At 42.4% G+C, this 19,622-nt stretch overlaps 1 protein-coding gene across 11 annotated transcripts in view; it reads left to right on the top strand.

Annotated features, from left to right (window-relative positions):
* Positions 1-19,622, top strand: part of UBAP2 (ubiquitin associated protein 2) — a 553,760-nt gene that overhangs the window by 129,934 nt on the left and 404,204 nt on the right. For all 11 annotated transcript variants that reach the window (XR_004538612.1, XM_033935342.1, XM_033935354.1 and 8 more), the window contains one exon: positions 70-127. Coding sequence is in view for 10 of the 11 variants with exons in the window: in XM_033935342.1 (XP_033791233.1) it covers positions 70-127 (58 nt within the window). In the remaining variant the exon portion in view is untranslated. The remainder of the gene's footprint in view (positions 1-69; positions 128-19,622) is intronic.

The raw sequence follows: 19,622 nt of genomic DNA, 5'->3' as shown, positions 1-19,622 counted from the left end.
GTACTGTGGCTACAGAACACAAACCATGGAATGTATTTGTTTGGATTGATCCATGTTTTTCCTCCTTAGGATTTGGTGGACGTAGCAGAGGTCAAGGAACAGGAAGGTTTTCTGCACAAGGGATGGGGTAAGTTAGCTAAATTGTAACTCACTCTTTTTTTTCCCAATTCTTTATTAATTTCAATACTTACAATAAGTGTAACAATACATATAACATTTTATACTCAAATATCACACTTAATATTCTTGTAATAACCATTTCAGAATTGAATACCCCTCCCCCCTTATCAATTACCATGTCCATACATAAAATATCTATTATCAGCCCATATCAATTATTCAAAATTTATTAACCTATCACACCTCCCGCCTCCCCCCTCCCGGATGTGCATATTTAATGGGGAAAACACTATTTAAACATCACAATATTTTGCTAATGGCTCCCAAATCTCCTGAAACCCCTTAAAATTCCCTTTCTGAATAGCCAATGTCCTTTCCATTTTATACATATGACACAATGTGTTCCACCAAAAACTATAACTAAGCCTTTTCCAATTCTTCCAATTACTTGTAATTTGTTGTATGGCGACTCCTGTCATTATTAACAAAAGCCTGTTGTTCTTAGATGATATTTGGCTTTTAGCCCTCATAATCATGCCAAATAATATAGTATCATAAGACAATGCCACTGGATTTTCCAACAAACAATTAATTTGGCCCCATATTGATTTCCAAAATGCCATAATAAAAGGACAGTAGAACAATAAATGATCTAAAGTCCCTGCTTCAAGATGACAATGCCAACATCTATTTGACTTAGAGCTATCCATCTTTTGTAAATGAACCGGGGTCCAAAATGCTCTGTGTAACAGAAAAAAACATGTTTGTCTCATAGATGCTGACATTGTACAACTCATCCTCCAAGTCCAAATTCATGGCCATTGAGACGCAGAAATTTGGTACTTAATCTCAATACTTCAGATGTCCCTAAGACCAATTTTTGGTTTCTTATTTGCAAATTCTGCTAACAATTTATACCATTGTGTGGCCTGGTTTCCCAGCAAGTCCACCTGAAAACATATGAATTCCAAGCTATACTGATTATTTAAATTTTTCCATTCAGGGAACCCCACCTAAATGGCCTGCTTCAGTTGCAGCCATTTAAAACTTTGTGAATTGTTAAGTTCAAATTTATGCTGCAACTGTGAAAAATCAAGCAACTTACCATTATTTATAACATCATATAAAATATGTATTCTTGCTATCATCCAATGTTTCCAGATGACCTTAAATCCGCCAATTTGAATCTTGGAGTTAAGCCATATAGTCTAATTTGTTGATTTTTGCAATGGGATAGGTGATAAATTGTGTTTTTGTTTTTGTTGGGGGTTTTTTTTCCTTCTTTATTCATTTTCAAATTTGATAATAAGTGCACAAAATAATATATTTCAACAAGTTATTACACAATAGCACTTTAATATTTACTACATAAAAATCTAGTGATACGTTTAACCCCACCCCTACCTCCCAACCTTCATCATATTTTCAATCAGAATATACACATATTATAGAATATATTATAACATATTATGTAAAATTAACATCCTCCCCCCTTTGGTGTGCCAAAAGAAGAAAAAGAAAAGAAGAGAAGAAGTGATGACTATTCACTACAATATTTTGTCAATGGCCCCCATATTTTTATAAATTTAGTATATGTCCCTCTTTGTATTGCTATTGCTCGTTCCATTTTAAATATATGACATAATGTATTCCACCAAAATGTATAACTAAGGTTACTGTGATTCTTCCAATTATTGGTTATATGTTGGATGGCAACCCCTGTCATAACTAATAAAAGCTTGTTGTTTTCTGATGATATTTGACTTTTTTTCCTCATCATCATGCCAAATAACACTGTATCGTAAGAGAGTGCCACATGATTTTCCATTAATGCATTTACTTGAGACCAAATTGAATTCCAAAATTTCTTAATATAGGGACAATAATAAAGTAGATGATCAAGTGTCCCAGATTACAGTGCCAGCATCTATTGGACTTAGAACTATTTAATTTTTGTAAACGAACAGGGGTCCAAAACACTCTATGTAATAATAATAACCAAGTTTGTCTCATAAATGCTAACACTGTACATCTCATTCTCCAAAACCAAATTCGTGGCCATTGAGATGCAGAAATTTGGTGCTTGATCTCAATGCTCCAAATGTCTCTCAGGCCATTCTTTGGTTTTTTATTCAAGTATCCAGATATTAATTTATACCACAGTGTGGCTTGATGTTCTAGGAAGTCTGCTTGAAAGCATAAGAACTCCATACTATACTGACTATTCAAAGTCTTCCATTCAGGGAACCCTACCTGAATGGCCTGCTTCAACTGCAACCATTTAAAGCTTTGTGTTTTACTAAGACCAAATCTATGTTGCAGTTGTGAAAATTCAAGCAGTTTACCATCTGAAATAACATCATTTAGAGTTCTAATACCTGCAATAATCCAGTTCTTCCAAAGGACTTGGGCTAAATTGTTGATATATCATAAGGTTTTCCATGTATCCATTAAAATTCAGTTTTCTTTATATAATCTAGGCATTTTGATACTGAGAACATGACATAGTCGCAGAGGGAACATGAGTCGCCATTACAACCACAACCAATCTGGGAGATTTTCAATGAGCTCTGGGAGGACCCAATATGTACCTTGGCGCAAAATATAATATAATAATAATAACTTTATTTTTCTATACCGCCATAATCTTGTGACTTTTAGGCGGTTCACTATGAAAAAAAGCTGTACAAACAGTGAATTACAGTGTATAGGTAGATAAGAGAACATTGGACGGTCAGTGAAATTACAAGGTGGGTTACAAGGACAGTGAATTACAAGGTTCACAATAAGTAAAGCTATACAATCAGCGATTTGCAGAGTGAAAAGATAAGAGAACATTGAATGGTCAGTGAATTACAAGGTGCAAAATGGTTTGAAGAAAAATATACATAGGTTGTTGAGAAGAATTAACTTATTTTCGTATTACATTAAATGATCGGACACCAGCGGGAAGCTGGGTACGATTGTGTGGAGGACATGATGGCAGACAGAGAATAAAGGGTTCCTATTATGAGGAATGAAGGAATTCGGGTGAGGTGTGGTAGCTTTGGTTGAGGGGGGGGAAAAAGTCTGGCTAGGATATGAATTTCTTAAACAGGGTGGTTTTTAATTCTTTCCGAAAGACACTGTAGGTTTGTCTAGTGACATCGATGAAGTAGCCTAGCCAAGTTTGCTGTCTGCCAGCTTGGAACTTGAATGTTCTGTCTAGGAAGGTTCGATATCTGCAGCCTGTGATTTTTGGATATGTGAAGATGTTTTTCTGGTAGACCTAGTGGAGGAGTAGAATTCGAAGTGAGGTAGCAGATAGTTGGGGGCCATTCCCCAGATTAGTTTGTAGCAAAAGCAGGAGAATTTGAATAGAATTCGTGCCTCAATTGGTAACCAGTGTAACAGTTTATAGAAGGGACTGACATGATCGCTTTTCTTTAGTCCGAATATTAAGCGGACGGCCGTGTTTTGAACTATCCTCAATATTCTCACGTTTTTTTTAGGTATCCCCAAGTAAATAATGTTCCAGTAGTCCAGGGTGGATAGAATCTACCAGTATTCTGAAGGATAGAGGGTCGAAGTATTTTTTTATGGTTTTCAGTTTCCAAAGAGTAACATAGTAACATAGTAGATGACGGCAGATAAAGACCCGAATGGTCCATCCAGTCTGCCCAACCTGATTCAATTTAAAAAAATTTTTTTTTTTTTTTTTTTTTTTTTCTTCTTAGCTATTTCTGGGCGAGAATCCAAAGCTTTACCCGGTACTGTGCTTGGGTTCCAACTGCCGAAATCTCTGTTAAGACTTACTCCAGCCCATCTACACCCTCCCAGCCATTGAAGCCCTCCCCTGCCCATCCTCCTCCAAACGGCCATACACAGACACAGACCGTTCAAGTCTGCCCAGTAACTGGCCTAGTTCAATCTTTAATATTATTTTCTGATTCTAAATCTTCTGTGTTCATCCCACGCTTCTTTGAACTCAGTCACAGTTTTACTCTCCACCACCTCTCCCGGGAGCGCATTCCAGGCATCCACCACCCTCTCCGTAAAGTAGAATTTCCTAACATTGCCCCTGAATCTACCACCCCTCAACCTCAAATTATGTCCTCTGGTTTTACCATTTTCCTTTCTCTGGAAAAGATTTTGTTCTACGTTAATACCCTTTAAGTATTTGAACGTCTGAATCATATCTCCCCTGTCTCTCCTTTCCTCTAGGGTATACATATTCAGGGCTTCCAGTCTCTCCTCATATGTCTTCTGGTGCAAGCCTCCTATCATTTTCGTCGCCTTCCTCTGGACCGCCTCAAGTCTTCTTACGTCTTTCGCCAGATACGGTCTCCAAAACTGAACACAATACTCCAAGTGGGGCCTCACCAATGACCTGTACAGGGGCATCAACACCTTCTTTCTTCTACTGACTACGCCTCTCTTTATACAGCCCAGAATCCTTCTGGCAGCAGCCACTGCCTTGTCACACTGTTTTTTCGCCTTTAGATCTTCGGACACTATCACCCCGAGGTCCCTCTCCCCGTCCGTGCATATCAGCTTCTCTCCTCCCAGCATATACGGTTCCTTCCTATTATTAATCCCCAAATGCATTACTCTGCATTTCTTTGCATTGAATTTTAGTTGCCAGGCATTAGACCATTCCTCTAACTTTTGCAGATCCTTTTTCATATTTTCCACTCCCTCTTCGGTGTCTACTCTGTTACAAATCTTGGTATCATCTGCAAAAAGGCACACTTTTCCTTCTAACCCTTCAGCAATGTCACTTACATACATATTGAACAGGATTGGCCCCAGCACCGAACCCTGAGGGACTCCACTAGTCACCTTTCCTTCCTTCGAGCGACTTCCATTAACCACCACCCTCTGGCGTCTGTCCGACAGCCAGTTTCTGACCCAGTTCACCACTTTGGGTCCTAACTTTAGCCCTTCAAGTTTGTTCAACAGCCTCCTATGAGGAACTGTATCAAAGGCTTTGCTGAAATCCAAATAAATTACATCTAGCATATGTCCTCGATCCAGCTCTCTGGTCACCCAATCAAAAAATTCAATCAGGTTCGTTTGGCACGATTTACCTTTTGTAAAGCCATGTTGCCTCGGATCCTGTAACCCATTAGATTCAAGGAAATACACTATCCTTTCTTTCAGCAACACTTCCATTATTTTTCCAACAACTGAAGTGAGGCTCACCGGCCTGTAGTTTCCTGCTTCATCCCTGTGACCACTTTTATGAATAGGGACCACATCCGCTCTCCTCCAATCCCCAGGAATCACTCCCGTCTCCAGAGATTTGTTGAACAAGTCTTTAATAGGACTCGCCAGAACCTCTCTGAGTTCCCTTAGTATCCTGGGATGGATCCCGTCTGGTCCCATCGCTTTGTCCACCTTCAGTTTTTCAAGTTGCTCATAAACACCCTCCTCCGTGAACGGCGCAGAATCTACTCCATTTTCTCGTGTAACTTTGCCGGACAATCTCGGTCCTTCTCCAGGATTTTCTTCTGTGAACACAGAACAGAAGTATTTGTTTAGCACATTTGCTTTCTCCTCATCACTCTCCACATATTTGTTCCCAGCATCTTTTAGCCTAGCAATTCCATTTTTTATCTTCCTCCTTTCACTAATATATCTGAAAAAATTTTTATCTCCCTTTTTTACATTTTTAGCCATTTGTTCTTCCGCCTGTGCCTTCGCCAAACGTATCTCTCTCTTGGCTTCTTTCAGTTTCACCCTGTAGTCCTTGAAGCATTTTTTTGTCACCGAATTTATGTGATCGGTCAAGGTCAAGTGGGTATCCAAGGTGACTCCCAGTATTTTTATAGTTTTTAGTATTGGGTGGTCGTGACCATTTACATGTATTGTAGTTGTCAAATAGGTAGAAAACGTAATGGCAGAAACCAGAAGGCTGCTAGGTACATAGGGGGTAGAATGGTTAGTAGGAAAAAGGAGGTGATAATGCTTCATTTAGAGGTGTTTAATTCTGGAGACTGCACCTTGAAAAAGATATAAATAGGATGAAGTCGATCCAGACTAAAATGGTCATTGATCTTCGCCATAAAGTGTGTAAGGACAAATTTATGTATACTTTGGAAGAAAGGCGGGAGATATGACAGAGATGTTTAAATACATACTTCCATTATGTCTCTTCCCACTATTTCAGGACTTGTGGGAATAGTTAGATCTAACTAGCAGTAGGAGATACTAGAACATAAAACTGAGCTGTGCTATATAGCCTTCATCAGGTAGCCCAGTTTCTGTCTCCAGCAGGTAGAAGGATATACTATTCAGCCCTGGTTCAGTTGGTCAGCTGGTTCTGAGCTGAGCATTACAGGGGACTGGTGTTTGAGTCATATCTGGTGGTGCCAAATACCTGTCTCTGGTGCCTGCAGAGCCTTCCTCCCACTTTTCCCTACTTGTCTGCCTTCTCCTCTGCCTAGTTGTGTTCAATGTGTTTGTGAGCAACATTGCTGAAGGGTTAGAAGGTAAGATTTGCCTTTTTGTGGATGATACCAAGATTTGTAACAGAGTGGACACCCCAGTCTGAGTGGAAAACATGAAAAAGGATCTGCAAAAGTTGGAATAATGGGCTAATATCTAGCAACTAAAATTCAATGCAAAAAAGTGCAGAGCGATGCATATGGGGAGTGGAAATCCGAGGGAATCGTATATGCTGAGAGGTGAGGGGCTGATATGCACAGATGGGAAGAAGGACCTTGGGGAGGGTGATAGTGTCTGAGGATCTGAAGGTGAAAAAATAGTGGAACAAGGTGGTGGCTTTAGCCAGAAGGATACTATGCTGTATAGAGAAAGGCATAACCAGCAGAAGAAAGGAGGCGTTGATTCCTCTGTACAGGTCATTCATGAGGCCCCACTGGGAGTATTGTGTTCATTTTGGAGGCTCTCTCTGGTTAAGGATCTAAGACTTGAAGTGGTCCAAGAAAAGCGATGAAAATGTTGGGGGGTTTGTGCCAAAAGATGTACAAGAAGAGACTGGAAGACCTGAATATGATATGATACAAACGTTTAAATACTTGAAAGATATTAATATAGAACCAAATATATTCCAGATAAAGGAAATTGGTAAAACTAGAGGGCATAAATTGAGATTGTGGGGTGGTAGACTTAGGAATAAATGTTACGAAAATATTTTTCACGGGACGGGTAGTTGATGCCTGGCATGCCTTCCTGTGGGAAGTGGTGGACAGGAAAATGGTGATGGAATTTTAAAAAGTGTGGGATGAACACAGAGGATATCTAATTAGAAAATTAATGGTATAATTCATGTACAATCCTGCTCTATTTCTGGACAAGTGGATTATGCATCCCATGCTGCAAGACTGCTTGTAGGAAGCCTCATTTTCATAATTTTTTCAGACCCTTCCTCTTACCTCAGGACTGCTCTCAGGTTTCCAGGTGCTTTCCTGTAAGTGAGACTGTAGGAGCTAGTCTTTTCTGCTTGTGTTTGTTTTCTTCTATTAAGTGATTTTCCAAGTGGTCTCCAGTTTCCACATCATCCAGGAGGTCCAACTACCTACTTTCATTCCCTCTGGTTCGAGGGAGCAGGACCAAATGTTGCAGTCATTGGATGTATGCAGGCTCTTGTTGAGGTACTTGGAGAATGAGTTTTGGGTTTCCGACCCTCTGTTTGTACTGGTGGGTCCTGCCTGTAAGGACAGGCCGGCTTCAAAAGCCACCATTTTGAGATCAATCCATATGACAATTTCTTCTGCTATGTCACAGCTGGAATGAAGCCCCCTCCCTATTTCTGTGAGGGCTCATTCTACTAGAGGTGTTGTTTCGTCTTGGGCAGAGTTTTCAGTGATATCTTTGGGGGGAGATTTGCAGGGTTGGTGCCTGGTCCTTCGTCCTTGCTTTTGCCAAGCTTTACAGGATCAATGTAGTGGCCAAGCAGGATGCTGATTTTCATTCTTCCATTTTGGCAGCAGACTCATCAGTCCCACCCTGATTCTGCAGATTGCTCTGTTACATCCCACTTGTCCAGGAATAGAGCAGGATTGTACAAGAATGAAAGATTAGGTTCTTACCTTTGCTAATCTTTTTTATCCTAGGACAAGCAGGCAGCATAGTCTCACATGTGGGTGACATCATCCATGGAGCCCGGTATGGACAGTGAAAAGTACACAAATGATTACAAGTGTAGCTTGGAATGATCATACTGCACCAACACTGGAAAGTCTGCATTGGTTACCAATTCATTTAAGGATTGAGTACAAAACCTTGACAGTTGTACATCAGGTGATTTATTGGGTGATACCTTGGTACATAAAACAGAGGTTGAAAGAGTCACTTGAGGTCACAATCCACTATGAGGTTATCAATTGAAGTGCTAGTTGAGATTCGTTATAAAAAAATGCAAACAGCAGCCATTTCTGTCGTGGGTCCACATTTATGAAACACATTGCTAGGGTCTTTAAGATTGTGCAGAGAGAAAGTGTCATTTACAAAGCAGTTGAAAACTTATTTATTTGTTAAAGCCTTTTATTAGTTTTGATGATGAATGTAGTTTATAGTTTGTATTGTGCAAACTTTTTATTAGCGTTATGCTAGTTTTTATTTAATGTGCTTTTGAAATTTTGGAAGGACAGGACAGGATGATGTTTAGTTTTACAATATGTCTGAGTATATTTTGATTGTGTGTTTTTATTGTATCCCGTTTAGGCATTAAGTGGGGAAGAATTTTTTAAAATAAATAAAATAAATGTGAGAATATCTGCCTGCTGTCACTGGATAACACTTGTTCCAATAAGTAACTTTATTTTCTTGTAAATCCACGCTCTATTCCTAGAACTCACGCTGGGAGTTCCTAATTCACTGTTTGTCTTATGGTTCTTAACCAACCTTTCTAAGAGTATCTTCAAATAGGTTGTTCACTTTGTTTTGGGGGTCCCTAGCTGTGGTGCCCCCCCTCTGTTAGTGCAAGCTATGTCTCCTTATAGCACAGGTTCTTTCAGGTTTATACTGTTTAATAACCTGTGTCAATTGTTATAACTTTTAATTTTATGAGCAGATTAGACTTATTTGTCAGGGAGTGTTCTTGTATCCCTTCTCTTTTGTCTATGTCCTCTACCGGTGTGACTGTCTGCTTTTGCATGAACTGGAAACCTGGGGCAATCCTGAGGTAAGAGGAGAGGGTCTGAAAAAATTATGTAAATGAGGCTTCCTACAAGCAATCTCGCGACGTGGGATGCATAACCCACTTGTCCTGGAAGCATGGAGTTACAAGAAAGATTAGCAAAGGTAAGAACCTAGTCTTTCGTTTGAAGAACTAAAATCAGTACTTAGCAGACTTGCATGATCTGTGTCCAACAGATGGCAATTTGGTTTAGGATGGGCTGGGGAGGGCTTTGATGTGAACTTTAGCAATTTGGAACATAAGGGCGGTGCTGGGCAGATATTTACAACCTATCCCAAAAACAACAAGATGGTTTGAATAGGCTGGAGTATCAGGTGGACTTTTATGGTCTATGACTCAGAAATGGCAAAGAAATAAGACAATGTAATCATCTATTATCCCAGGACAAGCAGGCAGCATATTCTTAACACATGGGTGACGTCACCGACGGAGCCCTCGGTACGGACCTTTTTAACTAGAAGTTTCTAGTTGGCCGCACCGCGCGTGCGCGAGTGCCTTCCCGCCCGACGGAGGAGTGCGTGGTCCCCAGTTTCTTCGTTTCCGCGGAGCGAAGAAGACGCGTGTATTTTTTCAACGGCCGTTGAAATCACTTTTTGCCTTCCCGCTCGCGCTTTTGTTCTAAATTTTTCTCCCTCTACCTTCGGGTTTCTTTTTATTTGAATTGCAAAAAAAAAAAAAAAAAAAAAACTTTGATTTTTTCCTGTTTCTTTCGTTTTTGCCCCGGCGGGGCCTGTTGCCATTATACAGGCCTCGGACTTCGATTTTGCGGAGGCTATCTTCCCCTTCATGCCCCCGCAGGTCGGTTTTAAGAAGTGCCAGCGGTGTGCACGCCCGATCTCCGTTTCTGACCCACACAATTGGTGTTTGCAGTGCCTGGGTCCGGAGCATCGGGCGGACTCCTGCACCCGCTGTGCCACTTTGCAAAAACGAACTCTTAAAAACCGAAGAATCCAGCAAACCCTTCTCTTCGGCACCGAGTCGGCGATGGATTCCTCACCTTCAACGGCGGTACCACAAAAATCGGCACCGTCAAGCTCGACACCGACCGACCCCGCATCGGCGCCACTGGCGCCAGGTAAGCCGGCTAAGAAGCCTTCCTCTTCCCTCGAGCGCCCTCCTGCTACGGTGGCGACACCGTCCCTACCGGCATCGCACCGGTCCCGTAAACGCTCCGCCCCGATATCGGTGAGTGCCTCGTCATCGGCCTCCTCATCGCCGGGGCGTGGAGCGGCATCCAAGGAACCGAAGAAAAAGAAAGCGGTTCCGATGCCACCCCTAGATGACCGTATCTCGGCCATTCTACAAACTCAGCTTCAGGAGCAGTTGAAGAAACAACTTGAACAACTGCTACCCTCTATCCTGGCACCGCTCCTTCCGGTACCAGACCGGCCCGAGCCCCGCACCGAGCCCCCGGTGTCCACTCCTTCGGTACCGGTAAACACCTCGATGCCGATCCTTTCGGCCCAACAACTTCATGATGATCCTGTGGTTCATTCTCAACCCACAGTGGATCCTCCTCGGCACCAGGCGGTACGGCACTCTTCTCGGGACCGAGAACGACGCCGATCGTCCTCCCCTGGTACCGTTTCGGTGCGCTCTGGTAAATCTTTGTCCAAGACTCGCCACACCGCACCCTCCACCCCGGTGTCCCGACATGCACCAGAGGTCAGGGATCCTGATTTATGGGAGGAGACTCCTCTCGGTACCGAGGAGGATCCCTCCTCATCTGATGAGGAACCATCGGCACCTGATGCCACCTCTAAACCTGAACAGTCCTCTTTCTCTAAATTTCTGAGGGAAATGTCTGCTGCTCTGTCCCTTCCCCTGGAATCTGACTCCAAAAAGTCCCAAGCCTTTTTAGAAGCCTTAGACTTTGAGCAACCTCCTAAGGAGTTCCTCAAACTTCCCGTGCATGACATCCTACGGGAGACATTCTACAAAAACTTGGAAAATCCCCTCACGGTACCGGGAGCTCCCCGTAAACTGGACAACCTTTACCGTGTCATCCCTATTCCTGGATTCGACAAATCTCAATTGCCCCATGAGTCCCTTCTGGTGGAATCCACCTTAAAAAAGACTCAGGGCTCCAGTGTCTATGCCTCTACCCCTCCTGGCAGAGAAGGTAAGACCATGGACAAGTTTGGCAAGAGGCTTTACCAAAATGCCATGCTTGCCAACAGGGCAAACAACTATTCCTTCCATTTTTCCTTCTATCTCAAACACTTGGTCCAACAGCTGTCTGCCCTCCAGAAGTACCTACCTGAGCGCAAGGTCCCGCTATTCCAACAGCACATCTCTGGCCTTCTCCAAATGCGCAAGTATATGGTCCGCTCGATATACGACTCCTTCGAGCTCACCTCTCGGGCCTCTGCCATGGCTGTAGCCATGCGTCGCTTGGCCTGGCTCAGAGTCTCCGACCTGGACATCAACCACCAGGACCGTCTGGCCAACGCCCCCTGTCTCGGGGATGAGCTTTTTGGAGAGTCACTGGATTCCACCACCCAGAAACTCTCTGCCCATGAGACCAGGTGGGACACCCTGATCAAGCCGAAAAAGAAGGCACCGCCTACCCGACCTTATCGGCCACAAACATCTTATCAACGGAGGTTCTCAGCCAGGCCACTCAATCCGCCTCCCCAGCAATCTAGGCGGCCCCGTCAACAGCAACATCACGCTCAGGCTCGATCTCAGGCCTCTCAACCCTCTAAGCCTCCTCAGCCTACTAAACAAACTCAGCCCTTTTGACTCTTCTCTCCAGGGCATAGCCAGTCATCCACCTTTGCTACCTCTTCCACAACCCATCGGAGGTCGTCTCACCATTTTCTCCAGCCGTTGGGAAATCATTACATCGGACCAGTGGGTCCTCAACATCATCCGCCACGGCTACTCTCTCAACTTCCAGACTCTACCTCCGGACAACCTTCCCGTAGAGTCTGCTTCAAACTCATCTCAAACCCCCCTCCTCCTGAGGGAGGTTCAATCCCTCCTCCTTCTCAATGCCATCGAAGAAGTACCTCCAGATCAAAGGGGGCAGGGATTCTACTCCCGCTACTTCCTGGTACCCAAAAAGACGGGAGACCTCCGTCCCATCCTCGATCTCAGGGACCTCAACAAGTGTCTGGTCAAGGAGAAGTTCAGAATGCTCTCCCTTGCCACGCTCTACCCTCTTCTTTCTCAACACGACTGGCTATGTTCCCTGGACCTCAAAGAGGCCTACACTCACATCTCCATCAATCAAAATTCTCGCCGCTACCTGCGGTTCCAGGTACTGCACCATCACTATCAGTACAAGGTGCTACCGTTCGGCCTCGCTTCCTCACCCAGGGTCTTCACCAAGTGCCTTATAGTGGTAGCGGCCTTCCTCAGGTCTCACAACCTCCAGGTGTTCCCCTATTTGGACGATTGGTTGGTGAAAGCACCTTCGTCTCAACTTGTGCTACAGGCTACTCATCACACCATCTCTCTCCTCCACCTCCTGGGGTTCGAGATCAACTACCCCAAGTCGCATCTGCTTCCCACCCAGCGACTTCAATTCATTGGAGCAGTTCTGGACACCACACTAATGAGGGCTTTTCTCCCCTCCGATCGTCAGCGGACCCTGCTCCACCTGTGTCGTCAGGTGCTCATGCATCCCTCCATTCCTGCCCGGCAGATGATGGTCCTCCTGGGTCACATGGCCTCGACGGTGCATGTCCTTCCTCTGGCACGTCTCCACCTTCGCACGCCTCAGTGGACTCTCGCCAACCAGTGGTCACAGACTACGGATCCTCTTTCTCATCCCATCTCTGTGACATCATCTCTTCAGCGATCTCTCCAATGGTGGTTGAACTCCTCAAATCTTTCCAGGGGTCTACTTTTTCATCTACCCCCTCACTCTATGATCATCACCACGGATGCGTCCCCCTATGCGTGGGGAGCTCACCTAGGAGATCTACGCACCCAGGGACTTTGGACCCCACAGGAGCGTCGTCATCACATCAATTTCCTGGAACTCAGAGCCATGTTCTACGCCCTCAAGGCGTTCCAACATCTCCTCTGCCCTCAAGTCCTCCTCCTCTGCACGGACAATCAAGTCGCCATGTACTACATAAACAAGCAAGGCGGCACCGGATCTCGCCCCCTCTGTCTGGAGGCTCTGCGCATCTGGACCTGGGCCACGGACCGCAATCTCTTTCTCAGAGCGGTCTATATCCAGGGCGAGCAGAACTCTCTGGCCGACAATCTCAGTCGCATCCTTCAACCCCACGAGTGGACGTTGGACCCCCCGACTCTGCTCTCCGTCTTTGCTCGATGGGGCACTCCGCAGGTGGACCTCTTTGCAGCCCCTCACAATCATCAGCTGCCCCTATTCTGCTCCAGACTCTTCTCTCCTCACCGGCTGGCCCCGGATGCATTCCTGCTCGATTGGAGGGATCGGTTCCTGTATGCCTTCCCTCCACTTCCTCTGATGTTGCGGACCTTGTCCAAACTCCGCAAAGACCACGCCACCATGATTCTTATCGCACCTCGGTGGCCTCGCCAACACTGGTTCTCACTCCTGCTCCAGCTCAGCTCCAGAGAACCCATTCTACTTCCTGTGTTTCCTACTCTACTTACGCAACAGCATCAGTCTCTGCTACATCCCAATCTGTCTTCGCTCCACCTGACAGCTTGGTTTCTCTCGGGCTGACCTCTCCGGAGAATCTATCTCAACCGGTCCGCCTCATTTTGGACGCTTCCAGGAAACCGGCCACCCTCCAATGTTACCATCAGAAGTGGACCAGATTTTCCTCCTGGTGTCTCCGGCATCATCAAGAACCCACCTCCTTAGCGGTGGAAACTGTCTTGGAATATTTGCTCTCACTGTCCAACGCTGGCCTCAAAACTACCTCCATCAGAGTCCACCTCAGTGCCATCACTGCGTTTCATGAGCCTATTCTCGGAAAACCCCTCACGGCTCATCCTCTGGTTTCCAGATTCATGAGAGGACTCTTCAACATCAAACCGCCTCTCAAGCCTCCTCCTGTCGTCTGGGACCTGAATGTGGTTCTCTCAGCTCTCATGAAACCTCCGTTTGAGCCTCTTGCCACAACTTCTCTCAGGCTTCTTACCTGGAAGGTGCTTTTCCTAATTGCCATCACCTCTGCCAGGAGAGTTAGCGAACTGCATGCACTGGTTGCCGACCCACCTTTCACTGTTTTTCACCATGACAAGGTTGTTCTGCGTACCCACCCTAAATTCCTTCCCAAGGTGGTCTCAGCTTTTCACCTCAACCAGTCCATTGTACTACCCGTCTTCTTCCCTAAGCCTCACTCGCATCCTGGGGAACAGGCGTTGCACACGCTGGATTGTAAGCGTGCCCTTGCTTACTATCTTGATCGTACCAGAGCTCACCGAACAGCCCCTCAGCTCTTTTTGTCTTTCGACCCCAACCGTTTGGGTCGTCCTGTCTCCAAACGGACACTTTCAAATTGGCTTGCTGCCTGTATTGCTTTCTGCTACGCTCGGGCCGGTCTCTCACTGGAAGGAACTGTCACGGCCCACAGAGTCCGAGCTATGGCTGCTTCCGTGGCTTTCCTCCGCTCCACGCCCATCGAGGAAATCTGCAAGGCGGCCACTTGGTCCTCAGTTCACACGTTCACTACTCACTACTGTCTGGATGCATTCTCCAGACGGGATGGACACTTCGGCCAATCTGTGTTACAAAATTTATTTTCCTAATGGCCAACCATCCCCCCTCCCTCTTTGTTAGCTTGGAGGTCACCCATGTGTTAAGAATATGCTGCCTGCTTGTCCTGGGATAAAGCACAGTTACTTACCGTAACAGGTGTTATCCAGGGACAGCAGGCAGATATTCTTAAGTCCCACCCACCTCCCCGGGTTGGCTTCTTAGCTGGCTTATACTAACTGGGGACCACGCACTCCTCCGTCGGGCGGGAAGGCACTCGCGCACGCGCGGTGCGGCCAACTAGAAACTTCTAGTTAAAAAGGTCCGTACCGAGGGCTCCGTCGGTGACGTCACCCATGTGTTAAGAATATCTGCCTGCTGTCCCTGGATAACACCTGTTACGGTAAGTAACTGTGCTTTATGGTTTGCCTTTGGGTCCCCTTCAAGGCTTTTTCCATGCATCCTGACATTCAGTGTCTCCCGACACAGGGTTTAAGGTGAGAAGGGGCCATAGCATGCCTTTATTCTGTTGTGCTGGAGGAAAAAGAAAAGCTATACCTGCCCAAAGAGGACTCAATAGTTACAGCTGTGATCAAGACTACCCTGCCTGTTGAGGGGGGCATTGTCCTGAAGGATCTGCAGGATAGGAGGCTTGAAAATTCTTTAAAACAATTATTTGAGATGGGTCTTCAGGTAACCATTTGCAGCATTGCATTCCTGAAGTGACATCAGTAGTATGGGCTGCAGGAGAGTTCCCATACAGCCTGATTGAAAACTGGTTTGGCTTACTTGATGGATACTATTTATGACATGTGGCATGCCACGGTTGAGGGCATGTCTTTGGCTGTCACTGCACTTAGGCAGCTCTGGTTACAGAATTGGTCCACTGATGAACTTTAAGTCGTGCCTGCTTAAATTGCCCTTTGGAGGCAAGTACCGGTAGTTGTTTGGATAGAAAGTCAACAATCTTATTTAAGGTCTGGGAGAGACCAAGCAGCAACTCTTACATGTGGAAAAACCAAAGGCCTCTGCTCAATATTTGGGGGTCACACACTCTTGATTTTGAAATAGCATGTGCTACAGGTTTGACCTTCAGCAATATGGCTAGAGGTCCCACTTTCAGTTGCTTCAGTTTTCCTTTCATGGGGACAGAATGCACCGAATGCTTAAGCTATTAAGCATTCAGTGCATTCTGGCTTGCACAATAATGCAAGGACAGTCCACTCTTCTCTTCTGGTTGGAGATCATCTTTAGGAGTTTCCAGAAGAATGAGACAAAATCACAATGGATCAATAGGTGCTAGATATTGTACAAAAAGGATGGGAGGCAATGTTCAGTTGTAGATTAGAAATTGGTTATCAGATAGAAAACACAGGGGAAGGTTAAATGGCCATTTTTATCATTGGTGGCGGGTGAATAGTGGAGTGCCGCAGGGATCTGTATTGGGACTGGTTCTTTTTTTTTTTTTTTTCCATTATATTTTTATTTTCAAATTTCATAAAAAGTGTACAGAATAATAAAATTTGATATATGTATAGTATCACTTTTATATCTAACACAATGTATGTCTGAATTTGATTTTCCCCTTCACCCTCCCCCCACCCCTTCATCACTTTAATATACTATTTTCAAATTTTATAAAAGTATATAACATAATAGAATACAATTAATAATTATTCAATAACATATTTATATCTAAAACAATATATTCTAGATAAATTTTATTCATTTTCCCTCCCCCCACCCTTCTATTATTCCTTAATCATTTGTTACATTTTGTATCATATATTATACTATATTATATATAAATTGTTTTCCTTACCCCCCCTATATGTGTGTCATAAGAAAATCTCTAAAAGAAGAAAAGAAGAAAAAGTATTCTATTATTTAATCATTACAGAATTTTGTCAATGGCCCCCATATTTTTATAAATTTATTGTATGTTCCCTTTTGTATTGATATTGATCTTTCCATTTTAAAAACATGGCATATTGTGTTCCACCAAAATGTGTAGTTTAGGTTGTTGTAATTTTTCCAATTGTTAGTTATATGTTGAATGGCAACCCCTGTCATAATTAATAAAAGTTTATTATTTTCTGGTGAAATTTGACTTTTTTTTCTCATCATTGTTCCAAATAAAATTGTATCATATGATATTGCAATATGATTTTCCATTAATTTATTAATTTGTGGCCAAATTGAATTCCAAAATATTTTAATATAAGGACAGTAGTATAATAAATGATCTAATGTCCCTGGTTCTAGATTACAGTGCCAGCATCTATTAGACTTAGAACTGTCTAGTTTTTGTAAACGAGTAGGGGTCCAAAAAGCTCTATGTAATAAAAAGAACCATGTTTGTCTCATAGATGCTGACACTGTACATCCCATTCTCCAAGACCAAATCAGTGGCCATTGAGATGCATTAATTTGATGTCCAATCTCAATGCTCCAAATGTCTCTTAGACCATTTTTTGGTTTTTTATTCAAATATCCAGATATTAATTTATACCACAATGCGGCTTGATGTCCCAGGAAGTCTGCTTTAAAGCATAAGAATTTTAAACTATATTGATTGTTTAATGATTTCCATTCAGGGAACCCAACCTGAATGGCCTGCTTCAATTGCAACCATTTAAAACTTTGTGTTTTATTAAGACCAAATCTATGTTGCAATTGTGAAAAATCCAGCAGTTTACCTTCTGAAATAATATCATCTAGAGATCTAATTCCTGCAATAATCCAGTTCTTCCAAAGGATTTGGGCTCCGCCTATTTTGATCTTGGAGTTTATCCATATGGATTGATTATTTGATTTATATATTGGGATGGGTGTTAATTTATCTATAAATCTCAATGTTTTCCAAGTATCCATTATTATTTTATTTTCTCTGTATATTTTAGGTATATTAATACTTGGTAAATGAACTAAATTTAGGGGAAACATAAGGCGCCATTCCAAATATAACCAATCTGGTGCATTCTCTATAAGTTCTGGGAGGATCCAATACATACCCTGACGTAGAATATAGGCTTGATGGTACCTATAGAAATTTGGAAAATTTACCCCTCCCTCCTTAATTGATTTTTGTAAGGTTACTAAAGCTATTCTAGGTGTTTTACCAAGCCAAAGAAATTTTGTTAAAATTCTATTAATATTCTTATAAAAGGACCCTTGAAAATAAATAGGTATCATACTCATTTGGTAGCAAACCACAGGCAAGATCATCATTTTAATAGTTTGAACTCTCCCCCACCAAGATATATGTAGTGGGTTCCATTGTTCACATAACTCCGTTACTTTTTTTAATACATATTTTTCATTTTCTTTTACAGTATCTTCAATTGTTTTTTTAACTTGAATGCCTAGGTATTTAAATCCTTCTTCTTTCCATATAAATGGAAAAGTATCAAATAATCCTTTTACACAGTGAACATTCAAGGGTATAATTTCAGATTTATTCCAATTAATTTTATAACCTGAAAATTTGCCAAACTTATCAATTAATTTCAATAAAGAAGATAAGGTAGATTCTGGATTTCTCAAATAAAGCAAAATATCGTCAGCATAAGCCGAAATTTTATATTCCATATCTGAATATGGAATTCCTTGTATCTCCCTCGTTTGTTGTATTGCTAACAATAAGGGTTCTAATACAATATCAAATAACAAAGGAGATAAAGGACAACCTTGTCTAACTCCCCTCTGCAATTGAAAACCATCAGATATCTTATTATTAATATTTAATCTTGCAATCGGGAAGCTATACAATGTTTTTACCATTTGTATAAATCCAGAACCTATACCAAACCATTCTAAAGCCTGATACATAAAATTCCATTCTACCCTATCAAATGCTTTCTCGGCATCTAATGAAACTGTAAATGCCGGTTCATCCATTTTTTTTGACAAGTTTAGCATGTGAAATAATAGTCTAGAGTTATTGGAGGAATGTCTTTTAGCAACGAAACCCGTTTGATGCATATCTATAATATGTGGGAGAGCTTTGGCCAATCTCAAAGCCAAAATTTTCGCCAAAAGTTTATTATCAACGTTTATCAAAGATATAGGCCTGTAGTTCGAAACCAAAGTAGGATCTTTATTTGGCTTAGGCAAAACAATTATTATTGATTCAGCCATAGTACCTTTTATATTACCTTTTATAAGTTGTGTCTGATATAGTTTTAATAAATGTGGGGAGAGGATATTTTGAAATGTTTTATAAAATTCTACTGTGTAACCATCACCACCTGGAGCGGATCCAACTCTAAGAGATCTCAATGCTGTTTCTAATTCTTTTAATGATATAGGCTCTTCTAAACTTCGTTTTATATGATCAGGAATCTTAGGTCCATTTATTAGATCTAAAAATTTTTTTCCATCTTTTTGTTTCTCCAAATAAGGTTCAGAAGAATATAGATCCTTATAAAAATTTAAAAATTGTTTTAATATTATATTTGTTTGATTTGTTATTATACCATTATCATCTTTAATTCCATTAATATTAGTTCTTCTTTTTTTTGCCTTAAGATAATTTGCTAATAATTTTCCCGCCTTATTAGAATTTCCATAATACATTGTTTGCTTGGAAAACAAATCTTTTCTTATCATTTTTGAAGTTAATTCGTTATATTTACCTTTTACTTTCAAAAGAGCTTGCAAAACTTCATATTCCCATTTGCTTATCAATTTAGCTTCTAATATTTTTAT

This window comes from Geotrypetes seraphini, chromosome 1 (assembly GCF_902459505.1).
Source record: "Geotrypetes seraphini chromosome 1, aGeoSer1.1, whole genome shotgun sequence".
NCBI lineage: Eukaryota > Metazoa > Chordata > Amphibia > Gymnophiona > Dermophiidae > Geotrypetes > Geotrypetes seraphini.
Note: the sequence above shows the minus strand (reverse complement) of the source record. Positions and strands in the feature narration are given on the sequence as shown.